This window comes from Hippoglossus hippoglossus, chromosome 7 (assembly GCF_009819705.1).
Source record: "Hippoglossus hippoglossus isolate fHipHip1 chromosome 7, fHipHip1.pri, whole genome shotgun sequence".
Lineage (NCBI taxonomy): Eukaryota > Metazoa > Chordata > Actinopteri > Pleuronectiformes > Pleuronectidae > Hippoglossus > Hippoglossus hippoglossus.
In genome coordinates, this window is record NC_047157.1 from 14,897,029 (window position 1) to 14,917,491 (window position 20,463).

The following is a 20,463-nucleotide window of genomic DNA, read 5'->3' on the forward strand; positions in this document are numbered from 1 at the left end:
TTATGTCTCAATGTACTGAGGGGGGGAGAATACGAACAAAACAAACAATGAAGATTGAAAAGAATCTCAAACCTTAACTTCAATATACATTTTTGGTTCATTCACTAACCAAACACTGTTAATGTTCTCTCTGCAGTGGAAACCAAATATTGTTCAGAAAGTTCCTTCCAGCATTGTTGCAGAAGTTCTCACAAATGTGTGGCAGTTACACTTTGCTTTGTTTTCACTTTCTGTTCAGTTCAGCTCACAAATCAGCTCCAAGATGATTAAGTCTGAAGACTGAGCTGCTTTTCCATCATTTGAAGCCACTGCAAAGGGTTTGCAAAGCATGAACTTTGTATTTACTTTGAAGACTATATTTACCCACATTTTTGCAGAAACTCTGTGGTAACTGATTTCTTAATCCCTCAAACAGGCCTGTTTGGTCGCACATGAACTCGCATGCTTTCCCAGTTTGAACCTTTACTGAGGGCTTTCTTTCGTTTAATCTTATTCACTGGACCTGGACTGTTACATTTTCAATAAACCTGGAACATTTTGGGAGTTTTAAAGCTTTTGACTGGATGTTTAGGGTCCTGATGTGTCAATCCCCTCAGTGTTGTTCACCCTCCTCATTTACTGCTGGACTAAAAGATGCTGTTTCGAGGTCAAAAAGTTGTGCCTGCAAAATCATGTAATGGCACCACGAATACAGTTAATATTCTTTACTGGGCAACATGTCTGTTTATTTCATTTCTTTTCATTTGGGGATAACGCAACTTCATCTCTCTCTGTTTGTTTGAGGAAGGAAACACGAGCAAGGGAGAAGTACATGACAGATAACAGCAAATTATGCACACTGACCTTCAGAGAGTTGGCCTGTTTGTCACAAATTGAAAATAGCTCAGTTTCACACTTTCATGCAATGTTCCACTTTTCAGCGAGAGGTGAGAGAAGACGGCGACACTGCTGCCATTCAAGACAAGTCCTCCACGGCAATAGTTTTCTGCCACCATGTACATGTGATGAACCTGACTGGGGATTTCTTTCAAGTCAAATAGTTTCTGTGGCTGTAAATCACTCATCACAAACTGTAAGTAAGCAGATTGTGGACTCCCTGAAATCCCCCCGAGCATTCAGGGCTTTTCCTTTTTACAAATCTAACTGTAAAGCTGCTGATTTCCTGCAGCAGCCAATGAGGAGGGTCTAATCAGTGAAAACAGCTGGCGTGTGATTGGACCGAGAAGCTGCTGTGGAGGTTCAGGAGGCAGCATGAAAGAGAGAGGAAGGACATGACTCTGAGGAGGTTTTCACTTGTCACACTTGCACAATCACACAAACACACACACTGAAGCCTCAAAAACTGTGTGTGTGTGTGTGTGTGTGTGTGAGCAAGATGAGGGGTGAGAAAGAGAGAGACCGAGAGAGAGAGAGACAGAGTCAGAGAGATGGGTTCTACTCCACCCACATCCATCCGTGTCCAATGTGAGGGGGAGGTGAAACAGTTGAGAGCTTATTGTGCTATTAACTGGCATCATTTAGTTGCCTCAGTCTGGAGAAGAGACTTGTCAGGACTGCTCCTCATCAGGTAGGACGACTTTTTCTTTTTTTTTTTTACTGGATGTAAAACTTTTTTATTAATCTTGATTTCTCGTCAAAACCAGGCCAGGACATTTAGCCAATTTAGCTGGAAATGAACATGTTTTTGTCTTGCACAGTGCGTGCTGTCATGAAGCATTGATCTGCTTGATTACTTTAACTATGTCACTATTGGGTGCAGACAAGGCCCTGAGGCCTTTTCTAATGTTTCACAGTTCAGGCAGCCTCTATGTGTTGGTACTTGTTGGGAAAAACACAGCACTGTTATAACAGCGAGTGAACAAGCAGTGGCAGAGAGGTTTAACTCCAGCTTTTATTAAAGTACAGCAGCAGGTTGTGACGACGGGAGGTTGTGATTCATGTCTGATCACACAGAGAAGGAATGAGGAGGTTAACTGGAAAACGGAGACATATGCCGGGAAAATGACACACGCTCCTTTCCACAGGGAGTTTGGAGTTCGCTGTAATGTTGCCGAGGCACTTTAGGTCAGTTGTGTCTCAGTTGGGAGAGAGTGGAGAGGGCACACTTCAGCTGACCAGAATGCTGATGAGTGACGTTTGCCCTTAAAAAAAAAAGAAAACAGGGAAGTCAGGGGAGGGGGTGTGTGTGAAAGTTCTCAACAGAGGGTTATGATCCAGCAAGAAAATGCCCAACTCTTCCTCTTTCTGAATGTCGTCCGGATAAACAATATCTGGCAGAAATCAGTGACTTGGCTGTTGATTCTCACTTTGTCAGAGGCCGTCAAATGATCATGACTGACATGCAGTGACATGCTGCAGTCACACTAGCATACAACAGGATAAAAATGGACCTGAAACTGAAGCTCTCATGTTCATCCTGTCTAAAGTTGTTTTCAGCCTAAAATTGGATTTACTTTACTTTTTCACTTGTTATTGCAGATTCACAGTCACGTTGTTTGTTCTGTGTGCTTCGAGTGGGTATCACTAAAAACACTAGTAGTTTTCAGCAGAAACATCCCCACAGAGTTGTATGGCTTGTGGTGCATCCTATTTACAGGGCAGCTGCGATGTTAGAGCTATTTTTGCACCTCGTGCATTTGTGCAGCGTGTCCGGTGAAGCAGGCAGCACATGCCAGCTGGTTCTCTCGTTGTGTGCCGCTCGGCAGAGCACAGCAAGAGGGTGGCCGGGTTTGAAGAGATGTGTTACAGTAAGATGAACGTGCTCTTTTCACGCTTTCCTGGCAGGAGGAAGTTAGCATGGCATTGGGGGGGGGGGGGGGTTGTTACAGCACTCAAGAGTGTGAAAGCTTGAAGCGAGAAATGATGCAAGGGTGCGACAGTGGATGTACAGGCCTTGATTACATTGTTCAGCAAAGAACAGAATAGCTTGCATGCACATTTAAAAACATTGATTTTGCAAGAGAGGCAAAAACGAATGGAGACGCTGATATTTCATGCTGGATGGTGATAATAAAATATTTGTTACTTTTTATACAGAATTCCACCCAGTTGGAGCAACAATGGCTTCCCATGTGAAACTCCGTAAGGAGAGGCCTGGTATGGTGGACTACGACACACAAATAAAAGGTAATGAAATACCTTTTTAATGTCTGCTACTTTCTCAACTGCCCATGTTCACTGTGATCAACATGTGGCCTTTTTGCAGGAAAAACATTGTAAAAGTTGTTTCTCGCCCACAGCAGACTTCACAATGAGTCATATTTTCTTGATTCTTTCTCTTTCCCTCGTCTGCTGTTCTTTCTCCCCTTCATTCGTCATCTCTCAGAGGTGCGTTGCCAGCTTGCAGACCAACTGAAGGTGTTGGACTTGCAACTTGAGCAGAAGAGCCAGCAGCTGCAGGACCTGACGGACTACCTGCGGCGACGGGGTGAGATTGAAAGCGAGTATGCACGCTCCCTGGAAAAGCTTGCTGAAAGGTTTACGTCCAGAATTAAGAGGTAACCGTGAAGAAACTTTATTAAAATTTACAAGTGCTGCATTTGAGGTTGATGTCTTGCTGCATTCCTCATTATATCCCACAAACAATTTGTCCCTTTGACTTCAGGAAGGATCCCAGCAGTCACTCAGTGGCTAAAGTCTGGCTGGCTCTGCTCTCCCAGACCCGGCTGGAAAGTAGGGACCATAATGGGCTGAGCGAGAGCTGCAGCAACCTTCTCATCCAGCCACTCACACACTGTCTGGAGTACACACAACGCCTCGCCAAGAAGGTACTGATACAAACACTGACCTGTTTGTGTGCAATGTAGTTGATATTGTGCTACAAATGCAACCAATTTTCTTTTCTGACTTTCACTTTTGACCTCGGGCCATTGGAAATATGTTGGGGCTCAGGATGTTTGCTCTGTAATCTGACTTTGTGGTATTTTGTCTCACCCACTGCATTTCCAGAGTAAAGACATCTGTTCTCAGCTACAAGATGGTCTACTCAAGGTTACATCAGAGCTGCAGACTGTAAGTGTGAAAGCAACCACCAAAACATTTTCAGTTTCCTAAACAAACAAAGCATTGCCATTTGTGTATGTATGTGTGTGCGTGTGTGTGTGTGTAGGCATGGCGGACATACCACCAGTACCACTCAGACTATGTGTATGCAGAGGGGAAGCTGAAGGAGGCAGAGAAACAGGAAGAAAAGCAAAAGCAGAGTGCTGCAAAGAAACTGGAGAGGTTGATAGAAAAGGTAAATAATACCAGTCATGCTATGCATGCATGTAGATTATGTGACACTTGAATTTCTTGCTTATGAATGTGTATGTGCTATAGAGACAAGGTAAGGTTCAAGAGATAAACCTGAAGTGCATCAAGGCCCGAAATGACTACCTCATAAACCTGGATGCCGCCAATGCCTCCATGAATAAGTACTACTTCCAGGACATCTCTACTATCATCGATGTGAGTTTATACTATTGTTTCAGCTCTCTTTTCCCTATGACGTAGTCCTCCATGATTTCTGGCACATCTTTTGAGAACATAGAGCCGCAGTGCCCGAGATATCACCTAAAATACCATGTTTAAAGAAGGCGTCATGATCTGAGTGGGTGACACTGTCTCCTATGTCATTGTCAGTGTGCAGATGTAGGTTACCACCACTCTTTAGGCCGGGTGATGCAGGCCTACCAGTCCAGGCGGTGGCGGGCTCAGGAGAATCTGAGCACGGGGCTGCAGCAGCTTCAGTGGGCTGTGTCCGGACTGAACCAGGTTCACGACAGAGACACTCAGCTGCAGGACAATTCCGGCAGCTTCTCTATGGCCCTGCGCTTCACCTACCAGCCTCACGACGGGGACCAGGTGGGGGTTTTGTGTGAATAACGGACGAGGGGATCTGATTGAAAGAATTGGCCGATATGAGCCTTGGCACGGACACATCAGGTTTTGCTGGTGTTTACTTTAAGAATTCATCATTATTTATGTAAAATATCAATCCTTAATTACATGTCTTTGTCATAAGGGTTTGATAATGACATCCTAGGAATTATTGCCAATTTTTAAAAGATTTAGCTGCACAATATCTACATTGGCGTATGCCCCTAAAAATCCATAATGGTTGGGCTCAGGGATGCTTTTTCTTCAGTGGATTACTCTGACAGAACTGCGTTGTTCCTCGCAGGTTTCTGAGGTCAGTGCAGAGTGTGAGATGCGATGCGAGCTGGAGACCAGATTCAAACAGATACAGACCAGACTGAAAGTGGTCACCGAGGAAACAGAAGAGGTAGAGTGCACCATCACGACAAATCTTAACACCCAATTTTCACCTTTTTTCCCCCCATGAGTCTACTGTATCCACCAGAGTATTCACAGCCACCATCTATGAGTCAGGCCTCTATGAGAAGGTCGAGTTCATTCAAGACTGCAAATACACTTATTTTCTTGCATTTTAAACAGTAATTTATTCAGGTAGATGGGAAAGTGCCCTGAAAACAAATAGAGATTATAAGGTAAACTTGTAAAAAAGTGTCCAACTCAGTTTGTGTGTACATTTTAATTGAAAATGTATGAATTTGGCGACTGAGTTTTTAGGTCAGTTAGCTGGGACATGCTCTTTTTTCAAATTAATTCTTAATACAGTTTGGTGACCAATACATAGTATATAACACAGCACAAAACAAGGGGGGAACTTAATCACTTCATCATTAACAACCACGAAATGAAACGGTGAAAAAAAAAATAAAAAGAAGGGGGTGGGGGGGGGCATAATGTTTGGCTTACATTACCTTACTGTTGTAGATGTGTATGTGAGTGTTTCCTATGTAGAAATCGTAAATGGTTGAGGGAGCAGAAAAGGGGAAACGTGTTGATATTTGTCAGAGGCAGATGGTGCTTCAGGCAGTAATGACAAAGCAGTGGTGAATCCAGTTGAGCAAGAACAGTCAAAGCAGAATCATTCATTTAAAAAAAAATTCCCCATTTGAAGGTGTCCTGTTTTAAAAATACCTTCTTACTGCATTTTTCAGTCTGAGTCACTAAACCTGAAGTTGAGGTTAACCACTCCCTTGTTTCTATCATTGACATGTGGAAAACTTTGTAATCCTGGCATTTTGCACATGCAAAATAATTACAATAAATTGCACATGTTAGTTCACCTCAGATTCTGATATTTTTTACCCCCTGTGCTCATCCAGTGATTATTAGTAAGCACAAAAATGCACAACATTAAGTTAATATCTGTGCCACTGCTACACAGGCGAGTGAGAACATGTCCGCAGCCAAGAGTTCCCTGCTGGAGAGTATTGGTGATGATGATCTGGAGCCCAACGGCGGCAATTTGTCTCAGGACGTCAACACTGAAAACTTGACTGTTAAGCCTAGTGTGGCTCGGCGCAGAGCCAACCTGCAGGAAACAGAAAACCTCTACTTCACCGTGAGCGTGTTTTTCTTTCTTGTGCTCAACCAACATTGTGACAGTTTGGGTTTTGCTGATGTGTAGTTGGTGGTTATGTAGATGTGGTTTTGGGGTTGCTAAAGAGACAGTGAAGATAAGACAGACAACATGAGACTGATTCACACCGGCTTTGTTTCACAGAGAGTAAAGGAGTACCTTGTCGGGAGTTCCCTGGTATCTAAACTGCAGGCCAAACATGACCTGCTTAAAGTGGCTGTGGAAAAAGGTATCACTTCCGCATTTCTAAGACGAGGGAAAGTGCTGAGCCAGTTTCTCTTTTGGGAACATCTGGTGCACTGTTGGGGGGGGTTGTCCAGTAAATTGTTCCCTTTTTTATTTTTGACAGCAACTAAAGTACATTTCTTGTGCCTGGTTAAGCTAATCTTAATCTTCTATACTTCCTAGCTGAAGAATCAAATGAATTACAACCCAGGTAGGAATATAAATGTCTTTATACTTCATATAGACTTAAAGGAGACATATTATGCTTTTTGGGGTTTTCGCTTTCCTTTAGTTTTTGTGTATGTAAAAGGTCTGTAATGTTAAAAAAGCCCGAAGTCGGGAAGGGAGCTCCTCTCTCTCACAGAGAACACTGCTCCTGAAACGCCTTGTCAGTAGTTCAACAGCACCATGGTGATCTGAGCAGACTGGGCTTTATCGGGAGGGGGGACTTAAAGAGACAGGAGCTAAAACCAAGCATTTCAGACAGAGGCTGAAAAGAGGAGCTGCAGCAATGGACAGTTTTCAAGACGTAACCCAAATCAAAATGATGAACCTGAATATGAGCATAATATACCTCCTTTAATGTGTTAATTTGTGAAAGCCATATGATTCTGCAGATATTACATAGCTGTGACAAAATGTGCTGTGTCATGGTATATCATTGCTCTGCAGACACAATGGGAAGCTATTGCGCAGGAAGAATCACTCAAGCTCCAATTTGTTGCACAACCACAAACTGTTCGGCGGAGACATGCTGTCCTTCCTACAGGTAGCTACCATCATTTCCAAGCCCATTTCTGACTTCTGGGGATTGTCACTTCATTATTCTCTTCCACTTCACAAGTTGGCGTTATTCGTGCCAAACATGGTGCTTGTGAAATTCCTCACAAAATTTGTTTCATTCAGGCATCGGGACAACAGATTCCACTTGTTGCGGAAAGTTGCATTAGCTTCATCAACCTCAATGGTGAGTATTCAAGATGGACAGAAGAGTGAATTTGTGGATTGATGCAAGAAAATATCATGGACATAGTTTTAAATAAAAAATCCGTCCGTCAGGTCTCCACCATGAAGGGATATTTCGGGTTCCTGGGTCTCAAATGGAAGTCAACAACCTGAGGGATGCTTTTGAGCGAGGTAGGTCTGTGTGTTTTTGTGTGTGGAGCCATCAGCCCCCCCCACACTGTGGAGCGTTAATAATGTGGGGCACTATGTCGCTTGCCTGCAGGAGAGGACCCCCTCGCTGAGCAGATGTTTGACATGGACTCTGTGGCTGGAGTGCTGAAGCTCTACTTCAGAGGTCTGGAGAATCCACTCTTCCCCATTGACAGCACCAACCTACTCCTGGAACATGCTCGTGAGTGTGCGATTGAATGTGATCATTTTGTATTTTATGGTTAGATTTGTTTTAATGGTTCGGGTTTGGCAAGTACAGGAGTAGTTATAGTTGAGGTACGCAAGTCTTATAAGTGTAAAGGGCACACAAGCTTCTTTTTTCATGACCTTTTCTTAGAGATCAAGAACGAGGCAGAGAGATTGGCTCAGCTCAAATCGGTCATCTCCTCCTATCCTGAGCCGCTCATCATTGTCATGCGATACCTCTTTGCATTCCTTCATCAGTGAGTATTGTTACTCTTTTACGCACTTGTCACTTTTCAAACTTGAAAAACTCAATTACATCAAACAGTAATTCACAGGAACCTAAGGAACACTTTTTTTTAACCAGCTAGCTCATGTCTCCGATTTGAAAGAAGTATGATGGACCTCTTTTTTACATTATATATTTATTGTGTTATATAGTGTAACACCAGCCTCAGGATAGTGGCTGAATTTGATATTTTACACAAACAATTGATCAAAATTGGATTTGCTAAATGTCAACAAAATGTATTTGTGCACAGTAACAACACATTTAATGGTGAACTGTCAGAGATAATAGGTGGAGATAAAGATGAAATACCCCAAAAAGTAGAAAGTGAATATGTTTCAAACGCACAACATTATGTGTACATGGAAACAAAAACAAAACAAGACAAAGTGGAAGGACAAGACAGAAACTGAAAATCATTTTATAATCATACCACGATAGGAAATGGTAAAGAAAGTGGTTAGTGTAAAAAGAGGTTCTTCCTTCCGTAGCATCTTTTTATTATCGAGCCTTGATAATGAGAGTGAAATAAAGGTCATGATGATGAATCAGTAAAGTCTTGTTAATTATCTCGACATCAATTATGTCCGTTCTACTTAGTTTCATTGCAATTCTCCCTCTCCTCCCTCCACTCACCCTGCTCTGGCTCTATGCCCCTCCAGGGTGAACCAATCCCCCTGTTTGAGAGCCACTGATGTAGGATAATGGGTTGAGATAAAGTTTTGTCTTTCATTTCGTGAACAGCAGTTTGTGTCTGTAATGCAAAAATAGCGTATTGCAGTTTAGTTTTATTTCAATCTGTGCATCCCAACATTTAATTTCTGGCTCCTTCACTGTATAATATTTAGTTTCTCTGCTCTGCTCCTGCAGCGTGTCGCAGTACAGTGACGAGAACATGATGCAGCCTTACAACCTGGCCGTGTGCTTTGGGCCCACCGTCTTCAGAGGAGGTCAAGATGATGATGCCATCACCCTGCTGCCTCAGATCAACGCCCTAGTGAAGAACATCATCATCCAGCATGAAAGCATCTTCCCCAGCCAGAGTGAGGTACAGGGGCCAGTGTATGAGAAATGCATGACACTAGAACAGGAGGAATGGTAAGAAAAAATTATATAAATAAAAAAAAGATATTCATACCCAACACACGCATAACACGGATAAACTGTGTGGTAGGGTGATTATCTGAGGGCGTTTTTCTTCACAGTGAGCCTCTTCTTGAAGAAGGAGATGTGGAAGCAGAGTGCACTCATGGCAAAGACGGTAAGTTTGCATGCTCCTCCTGTTTTTTCATTCCTCTGAGGCTGTCATGGTGTCATTGAATAGATGCCATGTGTGACAGAGTCGGAAACAGTGTTGTCAGCTGAGAGAAGCGCCACCTTGCCTGCAGCCCCATCACAGACGAGGGCAGAACGTCCCAGAGCTAACAGTAGTGGCTCCGTCGACGGCAAGAGACCGACGTGTAGACCAGCAGGGGGCAGCATCACTTCAGCTGCAAAGTTGTTACAGATTCCTGTAGGGCCCCAATGCAAACCACAGAGGGGCCCCTCCCCTTGCCTGGTGCGCAGAGAGTAAGTACCACTAAATGTCGAAGCTGACATGTTAATGTTAATATTAAAATGAGAAATGAAAAATCTGTCTTTCTGTACATTCAGTCTCCAGGAACACTCGTCTGCTGAAGATATTGGTGTTCGAGTAGACAAGGTCTGATTTGTTTCTCTTTTGGTTTCTAATAACTTCTCCCATCGTGTAAAAAGACCCTTTTACTCTAGGTTTTATAGGCCCTAACAAATAGCTTTGATAATTAGGGTTAATAAATAATTCCCCAATTCTTTGTGTGAATTAAAGATAATGGATGGATTTTCGACTAATTTGTTTGCAGCTATAAATGTTAAGGTGTTTTACAACACTCTGCTGATGTCATCTAACAAGTTGCTAAGAGATTTTGGTCCAGATGTTCTGCAGCACTTTCCCAGATGTTAAGTGGTTGAACCCTCCTTTGGAGATAATAATGAAAACAATAACTTACAAATCCTTCTAGTGTCATTTTTCAAGCTGAACCAAACAACTAATGGCATAAACAATTAAGAGCAATTATACATTGTGGCTTTTATTACAAACATAGTTACACACTCATGAACAGAGGGGAGACGGACAGAGACACTTTTGTCTTTTTTTCCTCTCACTCATCACCAGTGTTTATTTCATCTCACAGGAGGTCTGTCGCCAGATGGATACTGTCTTCAAGGAGCTCCTCTGGCGTCAAGCTCTGCAGGATCCCTCCTCCTCCGCCGCCTCCTCTCCCTCTGTCCAAGCCCCACAGAGGAAAGGGAAACGGGACGGACGCAGGGGGAGAGGAATAGGCCTCTTCAAAGCAGCCGATCCATAGGCCTGAGAGGACTGGCATCATGAGAGGAGGCCCAGAGAGAGATGATACACATGAACTGAAGTGAAGGGTGATGTGCAATGACAGCAGCTTTCGGCACATCTATTTCGAGAGAACTGACATCACTGACCCGGAGTCACTTCTGAGGTCCCTGTGATTGGACGCGGCTCCCGACTCAGCAGCCATTTCATTCATGTTTTGCTCAGCAGATCTGAGTCATGATTGCAGATCTGCTGCACGATGTGGGAACTGTGGATTACTTGAAGTGCAAAGATGCGTTTGTGTAAAGTTGATTATAAAGTAATTTATGCTGTTATATCTGTGTGGGTGTTAGTATTCAACTATTTCCAATTAATTATTTTTCAGTGATATATTTTTTTTCCTTTCCACGTCAATAAATAAACAAACAACCATACATTCTTCATCAAGTGTCCATTTATCAAAAAAAGTTGAAAACTGTGAAAACTAACTACAAGGAATGTGTATATATTGATTATTTGTAAGGATTTTATTATTAACATTTTGACCTGTCTGGATATCTGGGATTCATGCCAAATAAATATTTTGTCCATTCTATTTGCAATTTCTCTTTTCTTATAATATGGTGTATACATTTATTTTACTATAAGACCTGGTTATTATGAAGAGGTTTACAAGACATTCCGGTCACTCATTACACAGAAAAGCAGCAAATCCCCACATTTGAGAAACAAAAAACAGCGAATGTTGATAAAAACGACAAACAAGACTGATGCCAGTTAATTTCTGTCGATTACCTTATTGCTGTAGCTCATAATATGATGCATTATTATAGAATAGAGGAATTGCTCAGATTTTCAGTTTATTTGGTACACAGTTAAAACAGTCCTGCAATAAATCAGAGGTGTTAGTTCATATTGGAGGAAGTAGTTTGTGGTTGCTGAACACTTCAACCATTATGATGGAGGAATTTAAATTCATTTTTCTCATAAGAGAAAATTAGACAACTAGAAGTGTTTGTGCAATGACAGAATATGCACACAAATACAGTTTCGGATCATTAAAGTCCCCGATCACCCCAGGGCGCCATAAACTGTTCTGCTTGCTGCCATCTGGCTGATGGTACAGCACCACCAGGCTCAGAGACAGTTTTCACCCCCCAGGCCTTAAGACTTTTAAACTCCTCCAATCTGCCATAATTCCTCTAAACTCTGCAACTTGCTATATTTGCACTACTATTTTTAGGTGTATATTTTATTATATTTTATTTCAATACTTTAGTTTTATTTTATTTTATTTTACTTTTCTATATTCTATATTTTATTTATATTTTTTTGCTGGTGTAATTATTTGAGCATTGCTAGAAGAGAGCCTGTGACCCAAGCATTTCATTGCCAGCGACTGCTAAATGTAATTGTTGTTCACTTGACAATAAAGTCTTGAATCTTGAATCTTGAATCTAGAATCTAGAATCTTGAATCTTGAATCTTTATACCTCGGGTAAAAGGAGTGGAATATAATTTCTTATCTGAAGGAAGGTTTATTCTTTTATTTATTTATTCATAGGAGGGTTCATTTATTTGTTAAGTTAACTATTTACAAACATTTGTAACTATTCATTTTTAAGATGAATGAGGAATGTTTATGTATTTATTAAAAAGAGGATTTATCGCAGGACTGATGACGTGTCGATTGACTAACTTTCCCAGGATGCTCCGCGCTACTACGGTCCACGTCAGTGCTGCGCAGGCGCAGTGGAGCGCGGCGGTGCGCTGAGGTGGACTTCTTTTCCTCTGTCTGTTTGGAAGAAGCGGTTCAGGAGCCGGAGCTCAGCGATAAAGAAACGTGTCAGACAGCCGCTCAGAAGCCACGATGATCCGGATAACTGCCTTCCTGGCCCTGCTGGTGGTCGCCTGCTCGGGTATGTCAGCGTTGAACCGGAAGGAGAGGAGAGACCTTGAATGAAAGACCTGAATGAAGCTTGTAATGCTAACCAGCGTTAGCAAGTGGCTAGCTCTTGAAGTCACTTCTGTGTGTCTTCTGTTGTGGTGTTGAGTGTTTGTGAAACGTGTGTTGTACTGGTGTCCATGCTAACCCTAAGCTAACCTTAAGCTAACCATATCTGTGCTCTGTGCGGTGACAGGAGAGACCTGCACCGACCCAGTGATCACCCCCTCGGCCTACACCACCTCTGACGCCGTCATCTCCTCAGAGTCTGTGTTCATCGTTGAACTCAGCCTGGCCTGTGCCAACGGAGCACAGGTACCAGTCAAACCTCCAGCACTTCCATCACAGACAATATGATGATGATGATGATGTATGAGCGTTATCGATTGTGTGACTCACTGGTGATTGTGTCTGTCCTGTCCAGAGTGTGACTCTGTATGCTGATGTCAATGGAAGACAGTTCCCTGTGACCAGAGGCCAGGATGTCGGAAAGTACCAGGTACGGTCCTGTCCTCATGTTCACATGTACAGACATGACATCCAGCTGCATGAGCAGAGAACATCTGCAGACACCAGCGGTCAAAGTCTCAAACTGCCTCAGTCACATTCAGTACTCAGGTGATAGGAAGATGAAACACAAACAAAGAACCTCACCTCACATACATAGAAGTATATAATCCAAAATAAGTAGTAATAGGATGGGTACATACTGTCTCAAGTTATATCTGGTTTTCAGCAAGCTCCCAGAGTTGAATGAGAGCAAAACTGAGATTGCAGATTATCAGATTGACATTCTCTATCTATTGAAAGGCCCCTTGGACCATGGGCCGGACCGACAGACCAAAATTTAGTTCAACCAAAAGAGGTGTTTGATCAGTCTTGATCAAACTGACCCATGCTTCAGTTTGTTTGCAGTGCAAAAACACTTCAATGGCAGGAAGTCGAGATAACATTAAACACTAGAACTAGAAAAAGTAGAAGTGGCTCTTGGGATTACTAGTAGTCTTCACCTCTGAAGATGTAAAAGTTTGAACAGTACGGTTGTTCATTAGGAGCATTCAAACTAGTGTCGAGTACCGTACCTGAAGCTGGGGATGCTGGAAGTATTAGTACAGTGATATTACATTAGCACTGATGCTAAATTATCCAATTAAACCCCTTCAATAATTTTCTCCATTCAAATGTTAAGACTATTACCCACTAGACTGACAACACCCCCACGGCAAACACACACCCGTCTAGAAACCAATCAATGTCAGGTATATAGACAGCCCATATAGTTGATGACAAACAAACATTTTTTTTTCTAAATTGCAAAGTAAACCAGAACTAATCCGATCAAATGTAAACAACATAATAAGGACATGAACCATGGTTTGAAGTCATTTTTATCCTCTGTTGACCTGATGAAAGTCACCCACTCTGTCTGAGTGTTTTGACTGCTGTAATTCAATTTACTCTCGGTTGAGCCAAAGTGCTCTTTCCCGTCTGCAGACTAGATGTTCAAAAGACAGCATTAAAGATTTTAAGCGTTTCAAGGACATGCATTTTTTTCACCCCTGTTTTGGCCCCTCCTCACTGGCTACACATTGTTTTTAAAATCTTAGGTATTATCATCAAGGCTAAACAGGGTCTCACGTCAAATTGAATTACTGAAAGCCGTACCCCTAAAGAGCCAGGTCACAGCCTGAGGTCTTCTGGCGTCTGGGTCTCTTGGGTTCTAGAGTAAAGTTGCTAACCAGAAGTGACGGACCCTTCGCAGCCTTTAGAATTTGTCCCTAGAAGAACTAAAACACTTCAGTGTCAACGTTCAAGCACTTTCTCAAGAAACCACAATCAGAATCAGAAATATTTTATTGATCACGGGGGGGGGGGGGGATTTGGTTTTGTTACAGTCGCTCCAGCTCAGAATAGAAATATTAACAGACCAAGAGAATTACAGTAAATAAAAATATGAGCTAATAGTATGTAAAATAAAAAGTTATGTGCATTATAGTAATTTTTTTATTTTGACTGTCTTTTATTGTGCCTCTTTATGTCCAGTTAAATGTTTTTATCCTATGTTTTATTATTTTCTTCCAGTCTTGCATTGCTATCTGAAGCTCTTTCCAAGTCTTTCTATGGAAAGTGCTGTACTAATAAAGTTAAAATATATAGCACATCTGTGACCAGTTGGATGGTTTATAATGTGTAAATTAAAACTTGTCAGAAAGTCCCTCCACATGTCAACAATCTCTTAAAAGCTAACACTTATTTTCAATTAATGACTGATGGTGTTCAGAATTGACATTCTGCCAATCTTACCACTTCACAGAGTGGCCAGGTGTGTGTAAGTGTGAGAGTTGGCAGGATTTGAGCCCGACTCTGAAGCCCTCGTCCTTCTCAACACAGCTACCTCCGTCACATTTTCTAACTGTGACTGCATTTGAGGAGCAAACTGTGTGCACGGCCTTATTTGTACAATTCATCACAAAGCACAATCTCAGCAGGCTGTTTTGTCCTCGCCTTCCTCCACCCTGGTTTTAATCCATTCCTCAGCAGCACATTAATTCATAGCACAGCCTTTCTGAATTCAGCTTTTGAATTTTGACACCAAAAAAAAAAAAAATCCACCCTTCTTCAACATGTGACTGTTTCCCCTCAGGTGTCCTGGAGCCTTCCTCACAAACAGGCCAGCTCGGGAACATATCAGGTCAAATTCTTTGACGAGGAGTCCTACAGTGCCCTGCGCAAGGTTCGTGTTACATGTATTGTCGATAACCTCATAGTTTCCTGCCGGAGAGCTCCACTTGTTTTGCAAAGGCTGTTTAATTTGAACCATGTGTGGCTGCGTTTCTTGTGTTCCAGGCCCAGAGAAACAACGAAGACGTAAATGCCATTCAGCCTCTGTTCTCCATCAACATTGACCACAGGGTGAGTCTCTAATAGATCCTCAGGTTGAACATGTGAATGAGTTCACAATAATGGTGCCATTAGCTTGTAAAAAAAAACCCTGACCAAACACTCTAGAATGAAAGCGTCTGTAATCAGTATTTTTATATAAACATTGAAAAACAAGAGCTTTTTTCTTTCTGCTCATTTGTTCTGCTGTTTTCCTACCTTCCACTTTTTTATCTCGTCTTCTTCAGTTTAGTGGCTCTCATCCAATGGCTCTCATCACTTTGAGTCAAGAACATGACCCCAAGTCATTACTAATGTTGCTCTTTATCTGCTGGACGTGTAAATCGCTTCCAACACATTTTTATGGAGCCAACAAAGTCAAGGTTGATTGTATGTTTTGCAATTTGTCTCAGGACAAACTAATATATGGCAGAGACATACCGATGATACCAATATTAGGGAGAGAGAAAAAAATCGAATACCGATATATCGCTTAGTGAGTGTCTATATCATTGAAATGTAATTGAAGCTTGATGTATTACAGTTAAACCATAGACTTAGTATGATTAATTAATTATTCTGTAAAGTAAGTGTTGATGTCGGTGCATATTGGCAAACGCTGATGCCAATCTATCTGTAAATAGGTCAACAGATAAATGCATCAGGCTCTAACATAGGGTTGGTTATCTTTCTTGCTAAACCTGTACTGATCTTCCTTTTTTTTTTTTGTGCCACCACAGGGTGCGTGGAACGGCCCATGGGTGTCCACTGAGGTGGTGGCTGCCCTCATCGGTATCTTGTTTTACTACATGGCCTTCAGTGCCAAGAACACCATCCAAGCATAATGGGACCCGCAGTCACTGGGTGTTTAAAGACTGAATTGTGGAGGATCAATGATTCATCATCCAGTGTTGTGGCGAGCCGGAAGGATTTTGCCACTTGATTTGCGGTGGGATGAGGAATAAGAGGAGCGGTCTTTGTGTTGTTTTATTCAGACTGTGTCTGTATGCCATCTGTCTTATGACTTAACAGTTTTTGCAGGAGTTTGTCCTGTCAGTATGGATGGAATTTTGTAATTTTTTGGGGTTAAATTCAGACTAATAAACTTGGACCACGTGAACAAATACAACAAATTGTGTACTGTGTTCGTTCTGGTGTGAAATCATCCTCTGTCCTTGTGCTTGGATACATGTGGTCACAGTGGGACACAGATGTGGGGAACATTGATGGGAACATCAATAGTGTGACTGCAGCAGGCCCAGTGGCTACGTCTCTTCCAGTAAAGTGAATAAATGCCTTGTTTTTCTTCCTGTGTAATGTGGTGGTTCATGTGATAGCCAAGTCTTCTATAATTTCCTTTTTCTCCTGGACAGAGGAGAAGATCCATGGTCTCTTATTTTGTAGCAACACATGTCAGCTGTGGAGAGTTTTTTTTTCTTCTCTATTTCTAGTTGCCTATGCTAAATTGGCAAAGCATTAATGAATCAACAGTCCCTTGACCTCATAGATCAAACGATAACCAGTTCAAACATGATTTAGCTTTCGCAGACTTAATTGCTGGAGGGTGGAAAGAGTTGCAGCATCTGTCCTGCATCCAAATCTTTTTTTAAATTTTTTTTACAGTTTTTAAGAATTAAGATTTAGTTATTTATTTATTTTTTATTAAGATAGATTTATACCTATTGCACTGAAGGAAAACAACTTCTGTGATGCATTTGATTAATATGAGAATTACTTGCGTTCTCTTTAAAATCTTAATCAGCAAAAAGATTTATGGTAGTTGACAAACCCACAGAGGATAACTCTTTGCTGTACACATGTTCATTGTCGGGGTTGTGGCAGTAGAGTGTGCAACTGTCCCACTGGCATTCCTAGATAGTCAGGGAGAAGTTAGTGCTTCAACACAGCAGCTGATTTCAACCTCCTGTTTTCTACACACACAGAGACAGACAGTAAACATGATACAGGTGTTAATTCATGACCTGTCAGTGCTGCAGTACCACCAGCTGAACACACTGTGGCAGCTCTCTGCCACTTCGGAGGAGAGAGAAGCCAGCTATTGCCCAATAGACAGATTGCATATGCTTTTTACTGGTTCAGTATCAGCTCTTCCTAATGTGTCTCATGCACATTGAGCTGTTGTTGTCTTTTACCTTCTCTTAATTCAAGTTTGTCACATATATTTGTGGGCTACTTAGAGCAATCGCATGCTTATAAAATCTAGTTTATTTGGGGGGATTTAAACTTAGCATGTCTATTTCTGTATCTGGCCCAAATCAAAACAACATTCACACACAGTGCAGAGAACACAGAGTGCTGCTTTTTCATCCACAGCACAACTGCAACTTCTCACCGACTCCCAGGAGAGTAATGTAAACTCTGTATATGAGTAACTCGATCCACTCACGTAAACACTGCTCAGTGTACAGAGTACACGAGACAAATCTGTTATGTCTGCTTTTTCTGCGGCTTTGTCAGCACAAACACACACTTTTGTCCCCTGTCACCTTTTGTTAAGGAGAAAATAGACGCATCACAATGTTGATAATTCAGAGAAAGACATTATCTGCAGTAAACGCAGACACTCCCTGCTGGGGTATTAAGACTGTGGCAAGTGGGGGACGGCTGGATGGTGGGATTTAGGAGGAATGAACAAACAAACTGTGAAAGAGAGCTACTGAGTCAATGCTCGCACACACTTTGTGAGAGAGTTCAGAGTGTGTTAACTCCGACCTGCGCATCGGTGCGGATGTAGAAGTGAAATTACTCTGAGATTGTTGTTGTTGCAGAATGAATGCACTCACAGGAAGTCACAATTTATTCTTACAGCGGTGAATTATTTATGTTTGGTTTCTGACAATGAGCTACAGGGTCATGCAAACAAACAAATAAGAATTACATTTATTTTATGTAATTATACAACAACAGTAAGTTTAATCTTAATTGACCAAAGCAAAGTACTTTGTAACTTTGTTTTAAGAGGGTATGCATATATACATGTGCTTATTTTTATGAATATAACATTTTACAGAGAAATAGGAGTTACTGTAACAGGTTGCTCTCCCTCGTGTGTGTGTGTGTGTCTGTGTGTGTGTCTGTGTCTGTGTGTGTGCTGTGAGGCAGAGAAAAGCAGCCTTGACAGAGGTGTGTAACACACCAGCTCCGGCGGCAGACTCGGATGGGCTTAGTGAGATGCAGCAATGTGGAAACTGGCGTCGCACAAATGATTCTCACATGAAGTCACACTCTGTCTCTGCCATAAACATTGTGTCCACTGCTGGTTCTTTCAAACTTTTTGCATAACAGAAACAAGGTCAACAAACTGCGAGCTGACTAAGTAATCAGAAAACAGGCGCTGGCTTCCCCTTTCTTACACTATAATAACAGTTATTGTTCCAGTTATTACATGGATGTGTATGTACAGTGGGGCATGTATAGCTGCTTCAACCACAATAGACTGACTGTGTTTGGAGTGAATAAACCTTTCTCTCTCTTATCTCCCTCTTCCTGTCCTCCTTGTGCATCCTCTCATCCACTACGCCTATCACTGCAGTTAAAGTCAAGCACCAGTCTTTCACCATTTAAGAGGAAATCGTTTTTTTCCTCTTTCCTCTTTTATTTTGTACAAGGCTTGTCCTCCACCGTATAAGACACCCTCTCCATATTTCACACAAAAATGTCAACCGTTCCAACAGAGATTTATTTTTCATTTTTGTGCTTCGTCTCATGCCTGGCCATGACCCTTGAAACACTAAAGGTTAAACAGGAGCAGAAACATCACAACCAACTGTGTCTTTGTACCGAAATCCTGTGAACGCATGTGGAATGAGCTCCCATTAAATGGGTTTTATCAGACGCTCGTCCACATGCCTGTTTTTACTACGAGGGAAAAGAAACTGCAGGCTCTCGTCGAGGTGTAAATACAGCCACGCTTTAAGTAATGAAAACAAGGTTGGTGAGAGTGATAAAAAAGCAAAGCCTTGATCCCGTGGCTCTCAGAGAAATAAACCCTTTAAAACAGTCAATGCTGAGGTAAGATTTTGTGTCGGATCATAAATGCAGCCAATGAAAATGGAAGCGTAGCTATATTTGGCATAAATCCCCCTGAAAACAGCTGCAGTCATAGGGTGTGTTGGAAATAAAGGCAGGTGATGAAAAAGATAAACAAACGTGAAACAAAGAAAATAATAGGCACGATAAGGCTCATTTTTCTTTTGCTCCAGGTGATTACAAACTATTATGCTCCAACACGCTCTGCAAACACAGACGCTGGGCTGGGTTGTGTGAGTCGGCGAGGGCCAGAAACGCCTCCCGGTGTCTTGGAATGAGCTTAGCAGCGGCCTCGGCACTCCTCAGATCTGTGGAGGGGTCTTGAGTTAAGCAATGCAGACACATTGCTTAGTGCAGTAAAGCTCCAGGCTCCAGGTCTGATTTATACCGACTTTGGTCAAGGCTTGGGGGGCTGTGTCATCCTTCAGAGCCATTAGATGTTCTCTTTGGCTGACCCTCAATTGATTTCAAGAGGGAAGTTCACCTATTCCGCTGCCCTTATGCGACAGTCACACAGCTGGGTCATTTGTTTCTCATACACCCCGTTTGCGGGCCACTGGCAGGAAGCGCTCCCCCACAGCAATGAAGACGTGACCTTGAGCTTCGACATCAACCACGTTACAGTATGGAAACCAGTATGGAGACCAGGAGGACATTCAGCATAAACACACACACACTGACCGACACACACTTCAGGATTACAAAAAACGACCTACCCTATAGACCGTACATCACAAGCTCTGACAGGTAGGGAGGGCGATGGTGGTTGTAGTGATAATAACTACTATCAGGTCTTCTGTCCTCAGGAAACAAGACAGAGTCACGGGGGTAATTCTCTGCAATGATCGGTCTAATTTTAGTGGATATTGAAAAGTGTTTGTGCCAGAAAACTCTTCATATTGAATGCATTCATTATT

The 20,463-nt window shown here is 42.1% G+C and overlaps 2 protein-coding genes across 3 annotated transcripts; both read left to right on the top strand.

The window, feature by feature from the left end:
• The first annotated feature begins 1,222 nt into the window (after positions 1 to 1,222).
• Positions 1,223 to 11,266, top strand: LOC117764769 (rho GTPase-activating protein 4-like). Of its 2 annotated transcripts, none has more exons than XM_034590838.1 (22): positions 1,223 to 1,567; positions 3,037 to 3,126; positions 3,326 to 3,497; positions 3,605 to 3,767; positions 3,949 to 4,011; positions 4,109 to 4,237; positions 4,321 to 4,449; positions 4,624 to 4,845; positions 5,165 to 5,266; positions 6,239 to 6,415; positions 6,578 to 6,662; positions 6,842 to 6,869; positions 7,331 to 7,427; positions 7,565 to 7,625; positions 7,718 to 7,795; positions 7,887 to 8,015; positions 8,172 to 8,277; positions 9,177 to 9,404; positions 9,512 to 9,567; positions 9,647 to 9,875; positions 9,960 to 10,008; positions 10,520 to 11,266. In XM_034590838.1, the coding sequence occupies exons 2-22, from the start codon at positions 3,060 to 3,062 to the stop codon at positions 10,691 to 10,693; spliced, it is 2,544 nt and encodes an 847-aa protein (XP_034446729.1). In that variant the 5' UTR covers positions 1,223 to 1,567; positions 3,037 to 3,059; the 3' UTR covers positions 10,694 to 11,266. The 2 variants fall into 2 exon arrangements, 1 of the variants encoding a protein (XP_034446729.1); XR_004614436.1 differs by lacking the exon at positions 10,520 to 11,266 and adding an exon at positions 10,139 to 10,465 and having other exon boundaries at positions 1,383 to 1,567; positions 9,960 to 10,105.
• Positions 11,267 to 12,416: 1,150 nt separating this feature from the next.
• On the top strand, positions 12,417 to 16,674 carry ssr4 (signal sequence receptor, delta). Its single transcript, XM_034590849.1, has 6 exons — positions 12,417 to 12,590; positions 12,813 to 12,931; positions 13,041 to 13,115; positions 15,261 to 15,350; positions 15,464 to 15,529; positions 16,237 to 16,674. Exons 1-6 carry the CDS (start codon positions 12,542 to 12,544, stop codon positions 16,339 to 16,341), a joined length of 504 nt encoding a protein of 167 aa, XP_034446740.1. The 5' UTR covers positions 12,417 to 12,541; the 3' UTR covers positions 16,342 to 16,674.
• Positions 16,675 to 20,463: the final 3,789 nt, after the last annotated feature.